Source organism: Dipodomys merriami, unplaced genomic scaffold (assembly GCF_024711535.1).
Source record: "Dipodomys merriami isolate MVZ:Mamm:240054 unplaced genomic scaffold, mDipMer1.0.p SCAF_5, whole genome shotgun sequence".
Lineage (NCBI taxonomy): Eukaryota > Metazoa > Chordata > Mammalia > Rodentia > Heteromyidae > Dipodomys > Dipodomys merriami.
Genome location: NW_027206068.1, coordinates 39,362,947 through 39,388,978, shown reverse-complemented (window position 1 = coordinate 39,388,978; position 26,032 = coordinate 39,362,947). Strand labels below are relative to the sequence as shown.

Sequence of the window (26,032 nt, the reverse complement as noted above, 5' to 3'; positions counted from 1 at the left end):
CACCATTCGTTGTTGGATTTTAAACTAACCTGCCCACATAAATCGTTCCTTAAAAGTGAGGTTCTGTAGCTGAGTATTTGAATTAAACTATTCCTATACGGCACTGACATGATTAAAAAAGAAACGACAACTGCTAAAATGTCGTTTTCTAAATTATATTAACATACATATACCCTCACAGAAAGATACAGAAAATGCTGCAAATATTAACAAGTATTGAAGCTTAAGAATTTACGGGTGATTATTCTAACAAATCCTCTTTGAAAGGAATTCAAAATAAAAACAAGAAAATATATATACCTAACCCCAGCAACCTCAAAATACACCCTAATTAAGCGTTAACGTAATTACAGAGTTAATTAAGTTAAAGTGAGGTCATTAGCACAGGCTTTCATCCAATGACTAATGTCCTAACAAAACGAAATGTGAAGAAAAGAGATGAACAAAAAGAAATGTGAAGACAGATCCACACAAGGAGAACACTACATGAAGATGAAGACAGAGATTGGGGTGGTATAGGTACAAACCAAAAACTGCCAAATACTGTCAGCAAACCATCAAAAACTAGAATTCACACATAGAACAGGATCCTCGCACGGCCCTAAGAAGTACCCAGTCCCACCGATGCCTTCATTTTAGACTTCTAGGCTCCAGAGGCAATTTTTGTTTTATCTAAGCCACCCAGTTTGTGGTATTTTGTTATAGCAGCCCTATGAATAAAGGAAGAAAACATTAAGTTAAGCAACTGTCAGGTAGAACTGGGCATGGTGACACACTGTCTCAGCAGGCTGGAACAGAAGGAGCCCAACTCTTTTAAGACCATTCTCAAACAATAATGTGAGACTATGCCTCAATTAAAGCAAACAAGGGAATAAAAGAACAAAGAGGCAAGAGGGAAACGCTTCCTGTAATGATTTCCAATAAATAAGAGCACCTGGTTTCAAAATGATAAAGAATTGGCAGTGTATCAGGCAATAGGTAAGATGACAGTCAATTTGTTTCTAATCTTCAGTAAACATAATAGTAAAGAGGAAAGAAAGGGACTATATAGAATTTACTGTAAGACAAATGAAGACTTTCAAATATTTTAGACTTTTGTTTGAAATATGACTATAACTATCATTAGGCTTTTCTCCTTACAGTTTAGAAACAATAACAAACTTTGAAAGAATCTGTTTTGAACTTGGTATTTTAACATGAATGGTTCTTTGAAAAATAATAGTTTTTCTGGTTCACATTTTTATAGTACTCATTGTATTGTCCTTACCATTTCTCTTGATCCCAAATGGTACTTCTTCCTGGAAAGATTTGTTATGAAACTAAGACTCAATTACTATTATATAGTACTTATTTCCCCAACAAGGAGTCAGTTGACCAAGAGCTTTTATTTACCATTATTAACTATGCTTCAAATCTATCCAGTCAAAAGCTTTTACTCAATATTTGTCCTTAATTTGAAATATTCTCCATAACCCTCAATTTTTAGCAAATCATATGTAAATAGTTACATTTTAGCTGCATAATTATGTCCTATTTCTTAATATCAGAAAATTATACCACATTCTTCTTAAAGCTCTTTATACAGAGATGATATCAATAATGTTTGATAACCAATGAAAAATTCATTTGTCAGAAGATATTGGCAATTTTGGGAAAATACTCTTGAATATGGGCCATGAATAAAAGAAGCTTTTGTCCTTTCAACTTTGAATGCACTCAGTGTTTACAATATGAAAAATTACTTTGTCATATATTGCTCCAAAATTAGTCACAAAATAAACTGCATATCCTGTTCTTCAAATTCCAAGTATTTCCAAGGACATGATTCAGCTGACTGCTATGCTTCACATAGCTTGGTAACTAGGCATTCTGCAGGATTTAACCTTTATTATAAACACTTAATTATACACACTAAGGTGATTACTGCCGCTGGAGTCTCCCAAGTACCCAACAACTGTTAATTAAGCAATTGTCATATGGCAAAAATAATTTTTAATTAGAATTACCAAGATTATTGGGCAGTTATGATTAGAAATGGTAGCTAAAATTGCCCTTGGCCTTTTATGCTTACTATAACCAACTGAAACAATGACCCAATCTATTACCTTGAATGACCCAGGGACATACAACAACTTTCCAACATTCAAATTACCTCTCTTCTTTCTTCATCATTTCTATTACCTACTTGGTTTTATTTTCTTTCAGCTAGCTAGTGACACTCAAAGAAAAAATGTTGCACTAATATTTTCCTTCTACTAGCCACACTCCAAACAAAAACAAAAAACAAGACATGTATGTCTTTAAGACAAAAAAGGTAAGATGTTTATTTTTCATTACTAACTTTGAAGTAAAAATTGTTTGTAAAATGTCTGCCAACATTTTTTTCAACTACACTTATTTATGACTTAATTGCCAAGTTACAAAATTTTGTAAAGCAGAGCATGTTTTTAAATGGCTATACAAGTAATAAAATATTTTAGACTCTCAAAAGGTTTTCTTTAAAAAGATTCTTGTATGCCCTACTGGACTTAAAAAAATAACAAATGATCAGAAGGCAATATACTATAGTTATTTAAATAAATTAGTGCATGACATGTATTTAACACATCAGCAAAGCCTATGGCAATATTAACATTTTAAATTATCTGGATCACCAGCACAACCTATGTACTCAGTCTAAAACTCTGGATTTCTTCCATTTACCTATTTTATAAGGCTAGATTTAAAACAAATTTCACATATTCTTAAGCATTTAAAAATGTACATAATATTCCATTTGTTTGTAAACAAAATTTCTATACCAAATTATCTTTTGTGTATTTAAATTATTACATATTTTTCTTTATCAACGTCTAGTTTGTGAGTGTATTTAAATATTTCTTTGACTCATTATTGTTACTGGTTTGTTTTTTCTTCAGTGCTGGTGATCAAAGCATTCTACCACTGAACCACATTTCTGGACCCTGAAGCATTTTTGTTGTACCTTCATTACATTTTAGATTTATGGGTGAAACTTAACTAAATTATGTTAACTGGATTTAATTTGAAGATTTTTCAGAACCTACAAAGCTGCTTAGAAAATACTTTGTGTGCATATGCACATTTTTGGCAAGGAAACAAAAACTTGTAGATTTCATTAATTACCTCAAAGGAACTCTGATTATCTTTGCAGAGCCAAACAACTGAGCTCAAAAGAAACACATGAAAATGAATCAGAAAAATCTTGAAATAAAATACCCTTGACCTTTTTTTAAATTACAAAAACAGACTTTTCTCCTGATGTATGTAGTACATGTTAACCATTTAAAAGAAAATAATTATCTTGCTGTGATAAATAGCAAGACATTATACAATCATGTATAAGGTTTCAGTCAAGGGCTGATTACAGTGGTGACCCTAGACTATCACCCAGTGATAGGTTAGCTATTGTAGGCTACACAAGTATACTTATTCTATGTGTGTACAATGATGAAATCATAGGATACATTTCTCTGGCCTTAATCTCTGTTGTTATAGTAAAACACAAGTGCATATCACAACAGCACAATATAACAGATATCCTGAAATTTGCATATTTTAGGTAAAATTATATGGAACTTCATATTACAATGTTACTGGACAAATAAGTGTCTGATAGTAATAAACTTGTATCTCATTGTAAAGCTTTATACATGGCAAGCTTTACAATAACAACTGGAACTTAGTAAAAATGTGTTGTACACAGCATATTGATGGTCTGGTTATTAAATGCTATAAATATTCTATATAGCATATATTTTGAAAAACTTATTTTGAAAGATAAAAAGACTTGCATGAAGAAAAAAATGCATATGCAATGTTAAAACATTACATTGAAGTAAGTGTCTAAAGTTAAATATAGAGTGTGTTGTAGGGAACGCTGGGGTAGAACCCATGGTGTATGTGCTGCAAGTGCTCTACCACTGAGCTAGCTACACATCTGGTCCTATTTCTTTCTTCTTCTTTCTTTCTTTCTTTTTCTTTCTTTCTTTTTCTTTCTTCCTTCCTTTCTTTTTTTTTCACCAGACCTAGGGCTTGAACTCCAGGCCTGGGCACTGTCCTTGGGCCTCTTTGTGCTCAAAGTTAGTGCTCTGCCCTAAGACACAGTGCCACTTCTGGCCTTTTCTAGTAGTTTTATTAGAGATAAGGGTTTGACAGACTTTCCTGCCAGGGCTGGCTTGTAATTGTGATCTTCAGATCTCAGCCTCCTTGGTAGCTAGGATTACAGGCATGAGCCACTGGTACCCGGCTCGGTCCTAAATATTTATCGAAGACAACAGAAAAGAATCTGAAATTTCCATCTTTTGTTTAGAATGCAAATAATGATCAGAAAGATATATAGTATATATAGAGTATACTTTCAACAACCAGAAAATGGTAATGTAACAAATATATAACAAATTATGAAAAGTTGTGATCATCAATTTGTGATGATGAAGCAGAATCCTCTAAAGTGTCAATATTACTATGTCGTAGGACAAATTAAGATTACAATGTCAGAATGTTTGACAATCATCGCACAAAACTGTCCTTATACCACTACTTGTTTATATTCAGGCAATCTGAAACTAAAAGACATTGAAGCTGCAAATGTGGAACATACCTAGTATAAAATATGGTCACAGTGATCAGTGTATGTTCCAAATGTTTTTCTCCACTCTTAGTTTATGATATAAAGAAGGAGTAGGTTATTGCAGTTCTCTGTGGTTTCTGCTATGGAATGTGAGCTCCAAAATGACAGGTGGTCTTTCTGCTCTCTTCAACAATGCATAAAGAACATCCTACACAGGGTCTGGAAAGCAAGATATGAACAAGAAAGGATAGTCTCAGACTAGAACAGGAGACTGGAAAGGAAAACAGAAAACAAAAGTGTGATAATACTTTTAAAAAGCCAGCCACATTGTCAAATCAGGAGAACCTTAAGGCCAAAATATGACATTTGCACTGTACACAAGAATGAATAGCCATAATCACTATTACGTATTAAATTCCAAAATAACTTCTAATACAACTCATCAACTTGATACTTTGTAAAATAAAGACAAAAAACATGAAACTTTATAAATTAACTCTTGTTGGGTTCAAAATACATACATTAAAATTTTCTGCAAGAACATAAACTGTTAACAATACTTTCTCTGGGAAGGACGTAGGGACTTCATGTAGAAAGAAGAAAATATTTTTTCCGATAGGTTTTATCTACTGTTTGAATTTTTTTTACAATTAATATGTACATTTTACCAAAAAAATAGGAAAAAATCCTATTTGTGATTATTTTTACATACCCAGGCAGAAATTTATAAATTGTGAACTCTCCCAAATATACTGATGTTTCACACTATGTAAAGTCATCATGTCTATTATTTTCTCTTTAATAAATATAAAAGTGGAAAATGAAACATAATAGGAAATAAGAAACTGTGACATATACATCAGTCTCTTCTAAAGTTGAAAAATAAAATTCTTATGATACATAAAAAAGAAAATTTTTCCCAGGGCTCAAATCTCAGACAATGCTTGCTGGTTTCTCTGAAGTATTATCAATGATCTGTATTGTTACTGAATATTGTGTTCAAATGTAGGGATTTGAGATGCTTCACAAAAGAGAGCCATTATACATTTTGTGCAACCAGGGACATGACAGACCCAAAAGCAAACTTTAGTGGCTCATTCTGATGATAATTTAGGGAAACCTCTTACATAATTTTAAAATAATGATCTCAGTAGGAACATCATAAAGGAATATCAAAGGGTGTTGTTATAGGATTATAAATGCAATTTTTAGTTCTTAGTTGCATTTCTACTTTTAATATACTCCATTATGAAGCAATAAAGAATAATTTAAAAAGCAGTAGTGTTTACTAGGTCTGCCATGTGACTTAGGCCTAGCAAGTACAAGGCCTTGAATTCAAACTCTAGTATCATAAAAACACACATACACACACAATAGTTCTTGAATGATGACATATATAACATTAGTAATAATACTAAAGGGGGTAAAACTTTCAAATTAATATAACTTCAATGCCACCTTTAATTAACACACAAATAGTATATATGTTTATCATATTAAGCATGGCATTTTGAAGTAAAGTATGTATACACTGTTGGAATGGCTCAATCAAGCTAATTAACATACATGTCCCTAGATATTTCTTTTTTGTGGTAAGAAAACTTTCTTACCAACTTTCAAAATATGATACAATGTTGTAACTATAAATAGCATGCTGTACCACATAATTTATTCAAAATAACTGAAGCCCTTTACCTTTTAACTAATATCTTGCCAACCCATCTCCCTGTCTCTGCTACCCATCATTCTAATGTTTTTATCAGTTCAAACTTTTCAGATTCTTCATAGAAGTTAAATCATGTGGTATTTATCTTCCTGTGCTTGGTTTATCACTAAACACAATGTATACCAGGTTCATCCATATTGTTAAAAATAACAGAATTTCTTTCTTAGGACCAGACAGTATTCTCTTTTTTACTAGATTTAAATAATACCCTTTCTGGAACTTGTAAAAGCATGTTTTAATGGCAGCCTACTAAATGACTGTATTGAGAGTTCTTAAATTAAGCAACTGTTTCTCATGATATGCTTCGTTTTCTTGGTTGGTGTGTTCATCTAGTGATTTCCTTATACAACTCTTTAATTCTTCAATTCCTTCTCCTGTAATTGCAGAGATGGGGATGACATGTTGGAACTCTACAATCTTTTCTGGAATCATTTCTTTTTCAAATAGATGCAAGAAATCTGAAATAAAAAAAAAAGTAAAGAAGATTTCCACTGTGCTTGAAATGAAGACAAGACTATGCTGGTATTAGAGTTTTGATTTATAAAGCAGGGAATCCAAAACTAACATTTTAAATTTCCTTTTTTCCTTCTTTAATAAGCTCCAACAACCTCTGAATTTTAGTAATAACAATGGTAAGGCACTTGGCATGCAGTAAGTTCTTAATAAGTATTGGCTGAATATATTTTATTTATTTATTTTGGATGAGTATGTTTTAAAACAAAGTGAAAATAAATACAAGTTGAATCAGATGATGTACTTACAGAAATTGATAAATTTTGCTTTTTGAGGGAGTTCGATAAAGTGTCTGTCAATAACACAGCTACTCCAAAAGTAGTTTCTCAGAAAAATAACGTCATTTATAGTTTGAAACATTCTCTTTGGTCGAGTTCCCAAAGTATAGGCTTATCATCATTGATGCCAAGATGAACATACTTAAAATGGAAGAGGGAGCAGGAATAGTCCAAGGAATATCACTTCAAATGGGTACAATCTACTATTCTCAGAGGTTAATAATAATAAATATTACACTTTTTTAAAAAAACTTTTCTCTGCCACCACAGCAATGGGAAAGGGGAGAGCAAGGTCACTGGATGGATTAACAATGATATAAACCAGAAAATCTAGATAAATAAGACAAGCTGAGCTTGTTTTCTAAGAAACCAAAAAAGTCTGAAGAAGTTAACTCAAGAATTAAGTTGGTTGGTCCCAAATAGCTACAAACTCTTGGATTGCCCTCACTTCTGATACCACCTCTAAAAATACTCTTCTTCACAAAAAATAACTACCAAACAGAACTAATGACTCATAAAGCAAATGGTATAAAAGAATGAAAACTATGAACAGTATTAGTGAAGATGTAGATCATAAGAATGACTTATTAATTCAAGGATAGCTCTGGCACAAGCAATTACTTAGAGCAAAGATTTTCAGAGACAAAGGACTTTCTGGTATTGTCTTCTATAAGTACACTATAAGCTATTTTCCCCAATTATTACTCCACCAATAAAAAGAGAAGCTAGTACTATTTATACTTTTCCTTACTTGTACATGAGGTTCTGAATTATACTCAGTAAACTGAAGCACCATCACCATAAGATAGAGGTATTCTCTAATGGTCACTAGTGATAGAATATAATGTTCTATGTCACACATACCCAAAGAACTAAAACACTTCTCTTTAAAAAGATTTTTTTCAAGCAAAGTGCTGGTGGCTCATATCTGTTATCTTAGTGTACTAGGGGACTGAAATTCTAGAGTTTGTAAAATATGTTAAAGTGAAAGACTTCACAAATGCTGACTTTCCCCAACTTTTATCTAAGTCACAGATACTCTTTAAGAACCCAGTTGCAGTTGAGCTTCTTCATGAAGCCAAACCATTTCTCATCAAATTAATCTTTCTTTTCTTGTATCTCATTTAGGCTTACAGTCCATAACACATATTTTGGAATTTGGTAATGTTTTATATGGCATATGTTGTTTTCTTCAAACACACACAGATTTATTTTTGGGGGGGAGGGGGTCCAGTCGTGGGGCCTGAACTCTGGGCCTGGGCGCTGTCCCTCAGCTCTTCAGCTCAAGGCTAGCGCTCTACCACTTGAGCCACAGCGCCACTTCTGGCTTTTTTTCTTTTTGCTTATGTGGTGCTGGGGAATCGAACCCAGAGCCTCAGGCATGCAAGGCAAGCGCTCTACCACTGAGTCACCTTCCCAGCCCACACACACAGATTTTAAGAGCAGAAACAATTAGATTTCTTTTCCAGTGATTAGAAATACTTAACATTAACATGGTTAGTGCTCATTAAACTGGGATTACATTATTGAAGGATTTACCTTTAGGATTCTGGAGTTGGTACATCAGTTCATGAAATTTATCTTGGGCATCTGGCAAGTCCATTTTATTAATGACCAGGAGTGCAGGTTTTGCATGAAGTTCTTCTTTGTACAACTCCAACTCCTTTAAATAAAAAGAAGAAAAACCAGACATGGAAAGATCTAGAGAGCTCATTCTTTGCACTAAAAATGCAGTAAGTCTCAACAACCATAGAACTAACAAAGGAGCTTCAGAAAATACTTCTGGTTAAGTCATTTGAATAATGTTAGCCCACTTGACTACCTAGAGACAGTTGATTTATGTATGGAGCCAAATACAGATATCTGGATTTCATTAAAAAGTTGTCAAAAACAATAACCTTGGAGAAAAAAAACTCATGTACTAAAATCTTTATAATCATGAACTTAGCAACTTTCTTAGACATAATCCAAAATCACAAGCCAAAAAAAAAAAAAAAGGAAGAAAATTTTTACAAGGTAGATAAATAAGTCTTGGTCAGAATTTAAAAACAGCTTTCTTCTCTGCTCAACAACAATAGGCAGGAAAATGTAAATAAACCCCAATAAGATTTTATCTAGCCTAGCATGATAAAGCATGTTTGTAATCTTAGCTACTCAGGAGAAGGGAAGATTATTAATACAAGGTCAGCCAAGGCAAAGGTAGACAGTCTTTGAAATCTTGTGTCAAAAACAATATAAACAAAGGGACTACAGTAATGATTTGAGAATGCTTGTCTTGTATGCATGAGGCACAGTGTTCAATTTCCCAGTAGTGCCAAAACAAAAAAGAGAAAAATGTTATCAATTTAGATGGCTATTATAGAAAAGGCAAACAGTGACCAATGTTCTCAAGGGTATAAAGAAAGAAATCCAGCCGAGTGCTACACGTGAGGCTAAACTCTGAGGATCACAATTCAAAGCCGACCCTGGGCATTAAAGTTGAAGACTCTTATCTACAATTAACCACCAAAAATCTGGAAGTGGAAGCTCTGGCTCAAGTGGTACAGAGCTAGCCTTGAGCAAAAAGCAGGGATAGTGCCCAGTTCCTGATTCAAGACCTAGAACTTCCAAAACAATAGCAACAAAATCCTTATACACTATTAGTGGAAATGTATATTCTTATAGTTATAGAAAACTGTGGAGGTTACTAAAAAATTTATAAATAGAACTACTGTAAGATCCAGCAATTACCCTACTGTGTGTAAATCCAAAGAAAATGAAATAAGTACACTGAAGAAACAAAAAAAATACATACATATATGTTCATTATAACTCTATTCATAATTGTCAAGAAATAAAAATAATATAATATAATTAATATAATATAAATATATAAATTTTTATATATAAATATATAAAATAAATATAATATAATATAATATAACTGAATGGATTAAAAAAAAATACAGAGTAAATGGCCAGGCACTGTTGGCTCACACCTGTAATCCCAGATACTCTGAAGGCTGAGATCAGAGGATTGTGGTTCAAAGTCAGTCCAAGCAGGAAAGTCTATGAGACTCTTATCTTCAATAAACTATTCAAAAAAGCCATAAGTGATATTTTGGCTCAAGTGGTAGAGTACTCACCTTAAGCAAAAGAAGCTCAGGGATAGTGCCCAGGCCCAGAGTTCAAGCCCAAGAACCAGCAAACACATACACATACATACACACAGAAAATCACAGTAAAGTTGGCCATCAGTAGCTCATGCCTGTAATCCTAACTACTAGGATCTTGGCCTGGAGCTCAAGCCCCAGGACTGGTTAAAAAAAAAAAGAAAGGGAAAAGAATACACAGTACATGTACAGTAGAAAACTATTCAGCAATAAGAAAGAATAAAATTATGACAATTGCAGCAACAGATGAAACTGGAGAGCATTTTGTAAATGAAACATGCCAAGAAAATACAAATACCACATGATTTACTCATATGCAATCTAAAAGAGCTGAACTCAAAGAAGTTGAGAGTAGAATGGTGGATACTAGAGGTTTGGGTAGTATAAGGAAGGGGACAGAATCAAAGTGAGGGGTGCTGATCAATGGATAATAAATTATAATTCAAATTGGGAAAAGTTTTAGTGTGCTTATACAACAAAGGACTTTCAAAATTTTTACTATAAAGAAAAAATGTTTGAAATAAGTATGTTTGAACTGATTTAAACATTTCATGTATACATGTATCAAAACATATAGTACAACTTAGATGGATACAACTTTTATGTATTTAGTTTACACATGCAAACACAATCTGAATAAACATTTCTTTTAAAGACATACAAATTGCTATAAACACATGAAAATATGCTCAATATCAATCACAAGCAATATACAAATAAAGATCAAATAATACTGCATTCCAACAAGATGGTTAAAATAAAAACATCAAACAACTCGCATTCACATTGGTATATAATATTGAAACCCTCAAGCGTTGCTGGTTGAGTCAATGTGGAAGCAGTTAGATAGTTCCTCAAAATGTGAACCAAGTTAACATAAAACCAGCAGTTTTACTTCTAGGTATATATTTAAAAGAAATGAAAACATTATGTCTTCACAAAAATCTCTACATAATTATTCACACCATTATCCATTAAAGATAAAACAAATAAGACTTACACACTTCTGAAGGTAAGAAACCTCATACTGTGCAGAAAAATACAGAATGCAGAAAATGCAGAAAAAAAGGTAGGGGAGGAGAAGAAGAGCTACTAAGCAGGGAACCAAATTTGCTAGACCTCACTGACCACGGTCAGGTTAAACTTTAATCCTGTTTTGAACAGAACAAAGAGGAGCTTGGCTCTTTTACAAAGACCATTCTTTGTATTGTCAGAAAAAATGGACTGGAGAGAAGCAAAACTGGAAGCAAGACAGGGGAGAACAGACAGGGGCAGATATGATATGAGAGAGCATAATGATTACAAGTATAGATAGCTTTTAGAGATTCAGAAAATACAGCTGACAGTGATTCATGCATATGGTGAGAAAACAGAATCAAGAATACCTCCCAGATTTTTAGCTACATACTAAATGAAAATTCTAGAGGGAGGTAAAGAAATTTTTTTGTTTAATTCTAAGCATATTAATAACACATCCAATTAAAGATGTCTAATAAATATCAAAGCACAATCAAAAGGTTGTCACATATAGATCTGGAATCTTGTAACAATATATATTCTTTTATATATATATATATTCATTGTAACTGAAGAAATGAGAATTGGTAGGACTGTACAATAGCTAGGACAGAAATTTAAATATTATTTAAAGGATAAGTGGACACTGGACACAATAGCTTATGCATGTAATTAATCCAAACTACCTGGGAGGTAGAGATTGGGAAAACTGTGGTGTAAGGTTAACCCAGGCAAAAGTTTACAAGATCCTATCTCAACCAATAAAAAGTTGGTGTCATCTCAGGTAAGTGGGAAACATAAATAGGAGGATTATGGTCCAGTCTAGCTGGGCAAAAAGTTATTTTTTAAATTCAAAATAATAACTAAAGCAGAGAAAGGGATGGAGTAAGGTGCAAGGGGAAGAGTTCCTGCCTTGCAGGAAAGCCCTGAGTGAACTCAATACTACAAAAGAAATCAAATCTAAGAAAAGAAAAAAGAAGACAACAAATAAGAAGAGAATCAGAAAAGAGACTGAAATGTAGACTGAGAGCCAGGCACAGTGACTCCATCAGTGAGCAGACTAAGATTAAGAAGACTGCATTTCCCAAGCCAGATGAGCAAAAAGTAGACTAAGAAACAGTCTAGAAAGTAGGAAAAGTATCTAAGGTTCATCAAGCCAAAAATGAAGAATGTTTCAAGAAGAAATACACATGTCAAAATTGAAGCAAGATAAAATGTACAAAGTAATGGATTTGGAAGTTGGGAAAAGTTTTAACTATTTCAATACTTTGAGGAGCAGTGAATGCTGAAGAATCAGATATCAACCTTAAATCAGCTAAAAAATTATAATTGAGATTATAAAAATATTTAAGGATATAAAAATCTTAAAAAGGTGAATTACAATGTTACGTAAAGGATGTTTGTTAGGTTTTTAAAAAGAGGTAACCGAGTAAAAACCACACCACACACGTGGTATTCAGGTAAGGGGGAGGTTTATTTATTGTTCTGGCTGGCACCAGGCCATGTTGACCCTCCAAGCGGATGGGAAAGGCCAGGGAAAGACCTGGGAAAGAGACCTGGGAAAGAGAGCATCTGGGCCTGAGCTAGGCCTTATCTAGGGGGGGGAGGGGGGGAAGGTGTGGCCACATTGAATCCAGATGTGACCTGAGCGGATACAGATGTGACCTCTTCCAGGTGTGCCAGTTGCCTAGGTAACGCAGGTACTGGGTGGAGACTTTGCTGTGAGGAGGGTGGAGTCTGCTCGCCATTCAGGAGCAGACCTTACAATGTTAGCTATAAAACACAGAAAAACAAAGCACCTACTTTTGTAAGTAGCATTACAGTTTCAAAGGCAGTTCTGTACTGAGTTTGGGAAGAAAGCTGAAATCCAAGAACATCAACCTAAAAAAGAGAAGAGACAGTCTTTAACATAAAAATGGTTATATATTTCTATATATTGCTAGGAAGTATTCTTTCAAGCTAAAACAATTTCTCAAACTACAGTCTACTAAATTTTCACAATTAAAAACAAGTAACAGAAACCGAGGTGTCAAGATTACTAAATTACTTTCAAATTACTAATAATATAAGCCTGTACTTCCATAAACGTGTTATTCATGATGAATTTTCATAATATTACTTAATATTACTTAGTATTACTTAATGAGAATCTAGTATATAGAAGTCAATTTTTAATAATATAGACAATCTCATATGTAACTCAAGCAATACCAATAAAAGAGAAAAAACTAAAGAGACTAAATAACATAATAGTATGCAGAAATCTTAAGGAATTAAATCTTGACAAGTACGACCAAACTAAATGTAGTAATACTGACATTTCCATCCCCATGACTACTGATTACCTGCCATAGTTGTTCCCCTATAAACAGACTTAGAAAGTGAAATTATACTACTATAGTCAGACTTAATGATGGAGATATTATACTGAGAAATGTATTATAAAGTGATTTTGATCAGTGAGTGAACATCTGAGAATAGCTATGGCACAATGCAATATAATCTTATTGCATCAACATAAGATATATGCCGTTCATTACTGATGAAAAAATGAGGTAACATAAGAGTATTTTGTCTTTAAATTACACTTATAAAACATTCCTGAGAAAATAGGTCCATTCATTTGAATATCACACTAGTACACATATGACTTACAACAAAGAGTAGTTGTCTTGTTCTCTCTATATGCTTGAGGAATTTGTGGCCCATTCCTTTGTTCTTATGTGCTCCTTCTATCAAACCTGGGAGATCAGCTACTGATATCTAATACCAAGTTAAGATGAAAAAGAAACATACATGAAAACCACAGCTCAATTATACTCCAACATTTTCATGTTATTTCAAATATAAACAGTTTCTAATTTATGATTCCTACTATATTTTGAAAAATAGGATACCTTTTTAGCTACATATTGTATGTGTGTATATAGATGTATATATATATATATATACATCTATATACACACACTATATATATATATGGAATAAAAAGTCCTTCGTTACCAAATATTGTTTTACTTAAATTTATGAGTCCAACCATCTGTAGATCTGAGGGACTGGTATAGCATTTATTAATTCCAAAGTAACTAATCACATAAGCCTGTAATTCCATAAATTTATTATTTATGATGGACTTTTTTGTAAAATTATAACTTTCACTACCTGAATTCATTAAAGTTTACATGGATATTATAATATTCAGTAAACATTTACTAAGTGTATCTGCTTAAAGTTCCAAATTTATTTTTTGAAATGGCATCATTGTTCCTTTCCTGATATTATACCAGCATATTCACTAGTATTTCAAGATAGCAGAATGCAGTATTCCTAAACTCTTTTGAAGGTGGTAAGAATTATAAACCATCACTCTATACTTGAGCTTTTTGAAAGTCACTATAAACCATAACCATTGAGTAAAAGAAGTCTCATGTCCTGAGATTTCCTTTAAAGGTTCTCTGCTGATTTTTTTCAATGTATATATCCACCTAAAAAAAACAACCTCTCGGGCTGGGAAGGTAGCTCAGTGGTAGAGCGCTTGCCTTGCATGCCTGAGGCCCTGGGTTAGATTCCTCAGCACCATATAAGCAAAAAGAAAAAAGCCGGAAGTAGCGCTGTGGCTCAAGTGGTAAAGCACTAGCCTTGAGCTGAAGAGCTGAAGGACAATGCCCAGGCCCAGAGCTCAGGCCCCACGACGGGACCCAAAAAATAAAAATAAAAAAATAAAAAATAACCTCTCGATTCTACCCGTTTATCACTCCTTCCTCCCATGCCCTGCAAACCACTGCTCTTTCTGCTTTTCTCTAATTTTGCTTTTGCCAATGTCAACTGATTAGAATTATACAATGTGTAGACTAATCAGACTGGTTTCTTTCACTTTTTGTAACTTTCAAGGCTTGAGAGCACATTTAGTTTTTGAACTGAATATTCTATTTTATGGATAGGAATGGATACATAAATCCATTCATGTACTGAAAGATATCATAATTGTTTCCAACTTCCAGTAGTTATAAATTAATAAAGTTGCTATAAACATCACTGTGTATATACATTTTATATTGTGCATATTGTGAATTATATTATGTATATACATTTTGTATATACAAAAAAAAGCAACTCTACAATTCTTCCTTATAAAGGAAAAAAAATGTGTGTGTGTGTGTATGTGCGTGCAGGTGCACACATGTAGTGGTCCTGAAGGCCTGGATGTTGTCACTGAGCTCTTTTGCTCTCATAGACTTTCCTTTAGATTCTCAAACCTCAGCCTCCTCAGTAGCTAGAACTATAAGCATGAGCCACTACCATGCGATCCATAAAAATAAATTTTAGTAAGTGGATGAGATGAAAATTTCATAAAACTGTCTTCTAAAAATAAAAATGCAAAAAATCATTTCCAAACTTTAGAAATTGAATGGAGATCAATAATCCAATGTTAATAAAATACAAATCTGAATTGAGAAGAAACAGAAATTAAGGAAGACACAATGTAGAAACAATATGGTAACTACATATTGGACACACATTTGGAAGAATAATTGATTCGTTTCTAATTTTTTTTGAGTGAGAGACTAGAGATTGAACTCAGCCTTGTACTTGCTAAGAAGGCCTCTATCTACCACTTTAGTCATTTCTCCAGCCCAAGAAATTAAATTCTTTTATGCATTTTACTCATGACAGTGGAGAGCAGAATTAATTTAATCATAGTTTTATTTATAGAACAAACCTCATTACTTTATCCCCTCAGAAACAGGCAAATATTATAAAGTTCTATACCAAAACAAAGTATTTAGTCTTTTAATCAAGTGTTTTAAAATACCTGTTTGAAGTCACTGTACATAATCTTTCCAAGTTCAGGCTTTAATGTTGTAACTGAAAGGAAAAACAATGATCAGTTAAGACTAGGAATAAAAGCTGTCTCAATACTTTTTTTTTTTGGGGGGGTGGGGTCCATCGTGGGCCTGAACTCTGGGCCTGGGCGCTGTCCCTCAGCTTTTCAGCTCAAGGCTAGCGCTCTACCATTTGAGTCACAGTGCCACTTCCGGCTTTCTCTTTTTGTTTATGTGGTGCTAAGGAATCGAACCCAGGGCCTCAGGCATGCAAGGCAAGCGCTCTACCACTGAGCCACCTTCCCAGCCCCTCAATACTCTTAAGATTATATATAGAATAAATTCTTATGTTGTGTGAATAGTTTAATTCAGACTTTTTAATTTGTTTAAATGGAAGCTATAATTATTTTGTTCACATATACTTGAAACAAAATAGATGTGCGTGTGTGCGTGTGTATGTCTGTGTCTGTGTCTGTGTGTATACTTATAGAGAATGGTATATTAGGGGGCTCACAATTTAGATTTCCATCACAGAATCTACAGGTAAAATTCTAGTCCTTTTTCATGTTGCCTTATTTTAAGCCATACGTACTAATTAGTTGCTTTCTAACGACCCTTTTGCTTTTCCTTTTCTATTCTTAACATTCCTATATATATAACTAACACTGAACAGGAAATTTATACTAATTTGTTCAAAATAACTCTACTGAATAGAGATTAATTTCTCAATTAGTCTAACTTAATTAGACCAATTTCTTATTTTCTTTTCCCAGTATATGTCATTCTTTTTGTTTAGTAATGGCAAGAGCTTAAATATAACAGCAGGTTCTTTTTGAGAAGGGATGTATTTACAATAAAAATCTGTAGGTTTGGTCAATACCGTTAAGATATACTGGAGTCAGCCCGGCGCTGGTGGCTCACGCCTGTAATCCTAGCTACTCAGGAGGCTGAGATCTGAGGATCCAGGTTCAAAGCCAACCCGGGCAGGAGAGACCCTGAGACTCTTATCTCCAATAAACCACCAGAAAACCGGAAGTGGCGCTGTAGCTCAAGTGGTAGAGCGCTTGCCTTGAGCTGAAGAGCTGAGGGACAGCGCCCAGGCCCAGAGTTCAAGCCCCACGACCGACAAAAAAAAAAAAAAAAGATATACTGGAGTCATAGAACAATATACATTAATAACAGTTCATAAAAACTGAGTAAGTGAATTAATTTATTTAACAGTTACATGAAGATAAATACACAGACATATAGCAGAAAAACTAACACTAATACTACTATAGGACTTCCATAAAATCCAACTTTTTTGATTAAAAAAAAATCCATCTCAAAAGTCTGAATGACATAAAAATATTAATAGCATAAGTAAGTATATTCTTGCACAGGTTCTACAGATGACAATACATAGATATCATTGTGTTATACTTTTTTTTTTTTTTTTTTTTTTTGTCGGCCGTGGGGCTTGAACTCTGGGCCTGGGCGCTGTCCCTCAGCTCTTCAGCTCAAGGCGAGCGCTCTACCACTTGAGCTACAGCGCCACTTCCGGTTTTCTGGTGGTTTGTTGGAGATAGGAGTCTCACGGTCTCTCCTGCCCGGGCTGGCTTTGAACCGCGATCCTCAGATCTCAGCCTCCTGAGTAGCTAGGATTACAGGCGTGAGCCACCAGCGCCCGGCTTCATTGTGTTATACTTTAAAGAAAGACTCATTTACAATTTCACATTAACTCATATAAGTAAAAAACATTGTTAAATTTTCAAGCAGCAGAGGTATTGAAGTAAAGAGAAATTAAAGAAAACTACATAAAAACATATACTCACAAAGGCAAATTATGAAAAAGCATGATTAATTTTTTGCAGTTTCTTCTCTGTTCATTTATACTTGTGCCTAAACCATTTTGAATATGAGAGGACCCATAGCTGAGTTACTTTACCCACTCACTGCTCTATTCTTGAGGGTAATGTTTAGAATCAGTGTCAAATGAGTAATGTGAGTTTTCACATTCATGGGATAATCCATATTTTCATATTCTACACTGAGGTGGTTTATGTAATTATTACCTCCTTCTAGTTCTCTCCTAGCTGTTGGATACCTTATTTATCATCCCCTAGAGAAGGTAACCCTCAGCAGTGTTATCTTTCCTGGGACATTCAGAGCCAGGTAACCTATGAGTAAAAGAGCCACTGTTTTTGTCCATTTGCTAGAAGACTGCAGTCTTTACTTTTGCCCTCTGTCTGCTATCGACTCAGAAGATGTAGGCCTGCTGGTACTTGAGGGTAAAGCTTGAGACTTATACTGTCAGACTTTTACTGTTACTGGCTGGAGAACTAGAATGGTATACAGCATAACTTCTACTACTTGTCAAGTTGAGTGATAAAGTCATTTAGTTCATCCTGATTAATTTTAAGGTACTAACTGTAAAGCCAACTCTTTTTAAGCTGTTCAATATAGCCCTGGATAGCTGCATTCCTCTTGGTTTTTTTGAATGAGCACTGAACCATTAACTATGAACTTTTTGTGTGTTTGGAAATTATTTGAACCATTAAGAACAAACTTTAAGTTATCCTTGTTAAAGCTGCACTTAAACACTGGGACAAGGTAGATTTATCTTCCACTCATCTCAGACTCTATCTATTATCACCAAGCAGAAATTCAAACCGATGACTTACAGAATGTTCTACTTTAAAAAGTTCACTTCCAGGCTTGGATGAAAGTATGAAGAAAATAGTGCCTCTTTTATCTAAATCATCAATGAATTTGGTAGAGAAAATCACTATACATTTTCTCAATTCATAAAATGTCCCTGTGGTCAGCCCAATGTCTCAACACATTATTTACCCAGTCTTCTCTCAGGTATTTTTGAGTCTATCTCATATTATTGTTTCAATCTCAGAGTTAACTCATCTAGTGTCATAACCTTCAAGTCTATTTTACTTAAATAAAGTTTCTTTGCAAGAGGATCTTCATTGGTTACCTTGAATCTGTGTGGCCTTATTGCTTATCTTCAGCTAGGTCCCATTTGAGAAGAAAAGGCTGGGGAGGCTGGCCTGATTAGGGCCTCAAAGAATAATAAAGTAGCCGCTCCCTGGGAAAATAAGGGCCATTCCCTGGAGCATGGCCTTAAAGTCCCACGGGCTCACTAAACCTTAATTCTCAGCTCTTTTTTTTTTCTTTTATGAACTCTCAACTCTTTTTTTTTTTTTTGGGGGGGGGGTCAGGCGTGGGGCTTGAACTCTGGCCTTGGGTGCTGTTCCTCAGCTCTTCAGATCAAGGCTAGCACTCTACCTCTTGAGCCACAGAGCCACTTCGAGCTTTTTCTGCTTATGCGGTGCTGAGGAATGGAACCCAGTGCCTCATGCATGCAAGGCAATCACTCTACCACTGAGCCACCTTCCCAGCCCTCAACTCTAAGTTTCTATTATAGCTCATCTAGTTTCTACAATTGTCAAATTAATCTTCCCAATTCCTAAAAGTTTCAAAATTAGGACACCTCCAAACTGTCAATTTTATTTAAACTCAGTGAAAATTAGGTCTTCAAAAATCTTCCCTGGGCATAAAAGTCTATCTTTTCTCTTATCTCTAGTTAATTAACAAAAAAGCCAGAAGTAGAGCTGTGGTCCAAGTGGTAGAGAACCATCAGTCTCCAAGTCCCAATATAGGTAAACGCGCACGTGCGCACACGCACGCACGCACGCACGCACACACACACACACACACACACAAAATTAAAAGCCTACCACTGGGCACTGATAGCTTATGTCTGTAATCCTAGTTATTCAGGAGCTAGAGATCTGAGGATTGCAGTTTGAAGCCAAACCAGGCAGAAAAGTCTGTAAGATTTTTGTCTCCAATGAACCACCAAAAAGCCAGAACTGGAGTTGTGGCTAAGTGACCGAGCACTAGCTTTGAGCACAAAAGCACAAGGACAATGCCTTCAGTTCAAGCCCCAGAACCAGTGTACACACACACACACACACACACACACACACACACACACACACACACACACACACACACACACACACACACACGCCCCAGAACCAGTACCAGTGTATACACACACACACACACACAAGCCCCAGAACCAGTGTACACACACACACACACACACACACACAATCTGCTTCCACACAAAAAATACACAAGTTATACTTACATGCATAATCTGCAATCGCCGGTTTTGCACGAGAAACCTGACTTAGCAAAGAGGATTTTCCAGCATTTGGGAATCTGAAATAAGTAAATGTGGCTATACATTACAGTAAATACCATATTACTAAATGTTGCTTATTTCTGAATCACAGCAATTCAAGAAATAGGCTTCTTAAATGTATCTGGGATTAAAAGTTGAACTCTGGGATGTAGTCAGTGGTAGAATGTATACTTAATATGCCTGGTATCAATTTTGGTATTAGATTTATTGTCACTATGATAAAAATGTCTGATACAAACAACTTGAGGGAAGAACAGATTTGAACAGATCTATTTAGGCTCATATTTTCAGAGGTATCAGTCCACTATGATTAGGTGAGCAGAACAGAGCAGACAGATGTGAGCTGGACAGACAGCGAGGGACAAAAGAGAGAATGTGTGCACTCCTGGGTTTTCTCCTGTCTCCTTTTTATTCCGTCTAGGCCATCAATGTATGGATGTTGCTCCCCACATTTGCAGCAGAGCTGCCACACTTAATTCTCTCTGGAAATGTCCTACCAGACATATGTAGTGGTGTGATTTACTGATCTCCTAGATGCCTTCCAATCTAATAAAGCTGACAAACAAAGTTAATCATTACCATACCTAGTGCTACCTGAAGTCAAGACATGTGTAAGCAAATATAAAGATGTGGCATTATAACATAGCTACATAATAAATTGGGCATATATTAAGCTACTGTAATAATTTTGTAGCCATTTCTTCTCTCAAGAAGAATCCATTTTAAAGTAAAAGTTCTTGCACATTTTTCACCATATATACAACATGTGTTGACTTCATATTATCTGTAAGGTTTCTAGTTAATAAGAGGAATGCTATTAATTCAATCTGGGTGGATTCAAAAGTTATATGCAGATTTTTGACTGCAGGGTGAGTAGTGACAGATGGTTCCCAAGTCCTTCTCTGTCCAAGGGTCACTCATGACAAAGTTTATAATTCCAAATGAATTCTAGCCTCAAATTACTATTGACATGCATGCTTCTTCATGAACTATCTCCCTGAAAGTATACTAAAAACATGAATAGTGCTTACCCTACTAGGCCAACATCAGCTATCAGTTTTAAGTCAAGGTAAATTGTTCTTTTCTGGCCTTTCAAAGGTAGGAAATTTGTAAGTAATTTACCACCAAGGCCACCTTCAGCTACCAAAATTCTGTCTTCCTCTTTGTTGAGTTCTCCTTTAAAAGAAGGAGAGAAAATATAGCAAAGATCAATGAAATCAATAATATGGTATTTTTCTTTCAGAAATTATTTGGAAAAGCATTCAAACTTATAAAATTGAAAGACTAAACCACAAAATGAAATTTAAGTCTCACCCTGTGGTTGGGGGGGAGGGTAACGGCAAAAATTGCTTTCGCAACATACTTAGGGCCCTAGGCTAGGCTTTTAGCACTATCACTAATTAATTAATTAAAAATATGATCCTAGAAAAACCACTTTTGCAATCAGTTGAAAAAAGACTAGTTATATGGTTTAAAATCAAATAGTAGTGTATCTAAAACCTAGCAGTAAATTTTAAATAAATTTTATATGCATTTTAGTAAGTTTTTTAAATAAATTAGCAGCTAAAATTATTGGTGCTAAATTTTTTTCCTAAAATTCAAGCTAAGTTATGCCCAAAACCCTCAACCAATATACTCACCTATAATTTTACCATTTTCATCAGTTACTGAAATACCCACAGGAACAGGGATTTCACAGTCTTTTCCTTTGGAGCCTTTCAAGGCATTGACCCTATCAAAAAACAAAACGAAACAAAAATCCTAAATTAAGAAAAACCCACTAAATGAAATGATTTAGACTTTAAGCAAATATAATAGTTTACAAAGAACAGTAATCAGCCATGCTATCTATGCAGATGTTAAATAGTCAAATACTAAAGAAAAACTAAAATTATCCCTATCAACTTTATTTTAACTACTGTATATTATATAACTGGTAATGACTTAAGTTACCAAGCTAATATACTGAACATCTCAAATGAAAACTACTGTTACAAAACAAAAAAGCTAGAGGAAAAAAAAACTAGAAAATCTAACTAATGAAGCTTGACAATAAGTACTTATAACGTCTACTCTCAAACTGCTCATAAGGAAATACATTGATATAAACTTCTAACTTAGTAGTTGCAAGTCTAGAACTGTATTTTTTAAAAAATCAACTATATGAAAGATCTTTACGTAAGGGTATTACATTATGGCTATGACAGAAAATAAAACAAACACAAACCAAATGATACAATGTTAATCCCAGTACTGCAATATTATGTAGCATGTTGAATAATGTCATGAAAAAAGCTATTATGTAAGATAATGTAAAATGGTATATTCTCATTTTCCTTTTGTGTCTGATTTTATATACATATATACAATATATTACAACTACATTGTGTTACCATGCATAAACATCTTAGAAAGTGTGGAAAACTTAATTGTAATTATCTCTGGGTGACGAATTATCATTCATTTTTTGTGTGACTATTTTTTTTAATGGTGGTGCTAAGCAATTACATAACCAAATCTAAGAGAGGTTTCTTAGAGGTTGCCAAGGATAATGTTAGAATAGTAAAGATTCAAATTATTTTCTGCTTTTACAGAAGTACAAAGAAGAATACAGGTGCACACTGGGAGACAGGTTTTTTTTCTAAGTGTTTGATTTTAGAAAATCCAAGTCATTCACTAAGCACTTACCGACTGTTTGCTCCTTCTCCAGCCACAAACCGTTTCTGAGGGTATTTGTCTTTCAGTTGTCTTAATGTCATTCTTTTGTGTGCTACAACCCAGACATCACCACCTTTTCCACCTTCTCCACCTAAACGAGGATAACCCATTCCACCACTTCCTCCCTTGGTGAAGACTCTTAGCTTATCAATGAATTTTCCATACTTAAAAAGAGAAAAAAGAGAAAATATTTGTATACCAAATACATTAATCAACTTAGAAGTCCTAGTTTCATTCCACCAAGATTTCATTTAGCAAAGAATCAATAATCTATATACATGCCATGTATATAGATTTTTCTTAGCTCACTTAATGTTACCTCTTTTTTCCATTTATCTCTTTTATGGTATTGTTTTTCAATGTTTAATTATTGTTCTACTTATCAACCAGGTCTCTGATCTTGGTCCTTTTTTCATTTGGAACTTTCTATATTGGGTGGTTTCAGTCTTTACTAGTAACTATCATTTAATTGAGATACTTTCTATATCTGATCTGTTGGAACTTATTGGGAAGTGGTTAAAGCAACTGAAGTAGTAGTTTAAAGCAACTGAAAGACCTGTACTTTATATTCTCAACCCCTCCAAACATATAACTTGGTGGCTATCAACTGAATGGAAAATAGTTACCTCATAAAGAAAATGTTAACACACAAATAAACCTTCCTAAATTTGTTTCTCCAATGTTCCCTCAAAAAATAGGATCAGCTAATCATTGAGACAGCAGATATCCATTTCTTTCCCAGAAGCCCTCTCTCCTTTCCTGTACTGTGCTGGAGAACCTTGACCAGCATATTAACTCCTAAATGATCTTCCAGTGACTATTCATTCCTTCCTTAATGCTTCCTCCATCTTGCTGTCAAATGCTATTTTTTTTTAAGAATTTGATGTTTCTCCTCTATTCATAAACCATCATGGTTTCACTATTTCAAATTTACAATACTATATTCAAAGTCCTTACTCTACCTTTCCAGTGTCATTTTCATTTGTTCAACCTTTTCCATTGTCCTGTCCCTATTTGCTCTTTCTACATGATGTACTGCCTCTCTAAACCTTTCCCATTGTCCTGTCCCTATTTGCTCTTTCTACATGATGTACTGCCTCACTCTATATCATGCTGCTGCTTTTCCTCTATTTAGGAAGGCACTTGTTATTTTCTATCATAAACCTACCTGAATGCCATAACCTCAATGTTCTTTCAAGTAATGAAACCAAACATGGTTCCATAATTTGAGAGTGTATTGGAAGCTTTTTTCTTCCTTTGTACTGGTACTGGAACTTGAACTCAGGGCCTGTTGGCTGTCCCTTAGCTTTTTTGCTCAGGGCTAGCACTCTATCACTGGAGCCACAATTCTACTTCTGGCTTTTCTTGGTGAATTGGGTTAAGTCTCATGGACTTTCTTATCTAGAGTGGCTTCAAATGCTGATTTTCATATCTCAGCCTCCTGAGAAGCTAGAATTACAGGCATGAGCCATAGGCAGCCAGCAGAACACTGGCAGCCTGCCAAACACCATAAATTTTCTGGCTTTCCTAGCAGTTTGATTATACAAGTATCATTATGATATCTTACACTATGTTTAGTGCTTGTTTTCCTCACTGAACGAACCTCCAAGGCTATTAAAATAATTTCTTAATCGATACCAGTTCAGTCTAGGAAATCTTGAAATTGAAACACTGACCATTCTAATTAACTGAGGAAGGCCCTTACATTTTCTGTTCAATGCTTGACTTTTTTTTTTTTTTTTTCTTTTGGTGAGTAGTGGGGCTTGAACTCTGGGTCTGGGCGCCTCCCTCAGCAATTCAGCTCAAGTAGAGCACTCTATCTCTTGAGCCACAGCACCACTTCCAGTTTTTGAGTTTATTGGAGATAAGAGTCTCACGGACTTTCCTGCCCGTGCTGGCTTTGAACCTCGATCCTCAGATCTCAGCCTCCCGAGTAGCTAGGATTACAGGCGTGAGCCACCGGCACCCAGCTTAAAAAAACAAAACAAAACAAAAAAACTCTTGTGTTCATCAGACTCACAAAACTTTTGTGTTCACCAGACTCAAGTTTTGGAGCCTCACATAAAAGGAGTGTCTCACAGTGGTACAATTATGATGCCCACTGGTCTCCTTGTGGGGCTTGAACTCTGGGCTTGGGCGCTGTCCCTGTGCTCTTTAGCTCAAGGCGAGCGCTCTACCACTTGAGCCACAGCGCCACTTCCAGCTTTTTTCTTTTTGCTTATGTGGTGCTGAGGAATCGAATCCAGGGCCTCAGGCATGCAAGGCAAGCACTCTACCACTGAGCCACCTTCCCAGCCCTAGTTGTCAGTTTTTATGGAAATGATCTTAAGATACTGTACTAACACTAAATTTTTTAGCCATCAATACACACTCTTGGTATCTGATATTCGTCAGAAAAACTTTAAGATGTGTACTAGAAGCTGGGTGCCGGTGGCAAACGCCTGTAATCCTAGCTACTCAGGAGGGTGAGATCTGAGGATCACTGTTCAAAGCCAGCTGGGGCAGAAATGTCCCCATAAACCCTAATGCGCCCAGGCCCTGAGTTCAAGCACCACAACCGACCAAAAAGCAAACACGAAGTGCACGGGCGCGCAAGACTTATAAGAAATATCCACAACATATAAGCGGAACAGAGCGAGAGCCCCAATGCTCCACGTACGCTGCACTTCGTGTGTACCCGGCAGGTAAGTGCCCCAGGCCGTCGTCTCAGAGCACGCGGCGCCCCCGAAGACCCTCGCCCACCATCCCCCAAACAAAGCCCCACACGCGAGGGGCTGAGACCCCCGTCCGCCCCCGAGGGCGAGCACCCCGCCTGGGGCGGCGGGCGGACGGTAAAACCCAGCGGGAAAAACGGTCCCGACCGAGGAAAGAGCCGGGGAGGGTGCGAGGGGCGCACAGGATGCCCAGCCGGGACCGGAGCACCGGTACGGACCTTTCTGAACAACCCGCCGCTGCAGTGCACCATGACGGCTCCCGACCAGGACAGCCTCTTCCGTACGGCGCTCTG

The 26,032-nt window shown here is 35.4% G+C and overlaps 1 protein-coding gene across 1 annotated transcript; it reads right to left on the bottom strand.

Annotated features, from left to right (window-relative positions):
• Positions 1 to 1,189: 1,189 nt before the first annotated feature.
• Positions 1,190 to 26,032, bottom strand: Gtpbp10 (GTP binding protein 10). The gene is made up of 10 exons (XM_069996432.1): positions 25,958 to 26,032; positions 22,996 to 23,189; positions 21,948 to 22,039; positions 21,339 to 21,483; positions 20,251 to 20,324; positions 16,091 to 16,143; positions 13,933 to 14,040; positions 13,081 to 13,158; positions 8,648 to 8,771; positions 1,190 to 6,775 (listed from the first exon to the last, which is right to left on the bottom strand). The coding sequence occupies exons 1-10, from the start codon at positions 25,988 to 25,990 to the stop codon at positions 6,567 to 6,569; spliced, it is 1,110 nt and encodes a 369-aa protein (XP_069852533.1). The 5' UTR covers positions 25,991 to 26,032; the 3' UTR covers positions 1,190 to 6,566.

What these genes read in the sequence shown, in the direction of transcription:
- Gtpbp10 (XM_069996432.1), bottom strand. Translation starts at nt 25,990, where the DNA reads ATGGTGCACTGCAGCGGCGGGTTGTTCAGAAAG. An exon ending in GCGGCGGGTTGTTCAGAAAG is followed by an intron (nt 23,190 to 25,957) that starts GTCCGTACCGGT and finishes TCTCTTTTTAAG; the next exon opens with TATGGAAAATTCATTGATAA. An exon ending in GGAGAAGGAGCAAACAGTCG is followed by an intron (nt 22,040 to 22,995) that starts GTAAGTGCTTAG and finishes GTTTTTTGATAG; the next exon opens with GGTCAATGCCTTGAAAGGCT.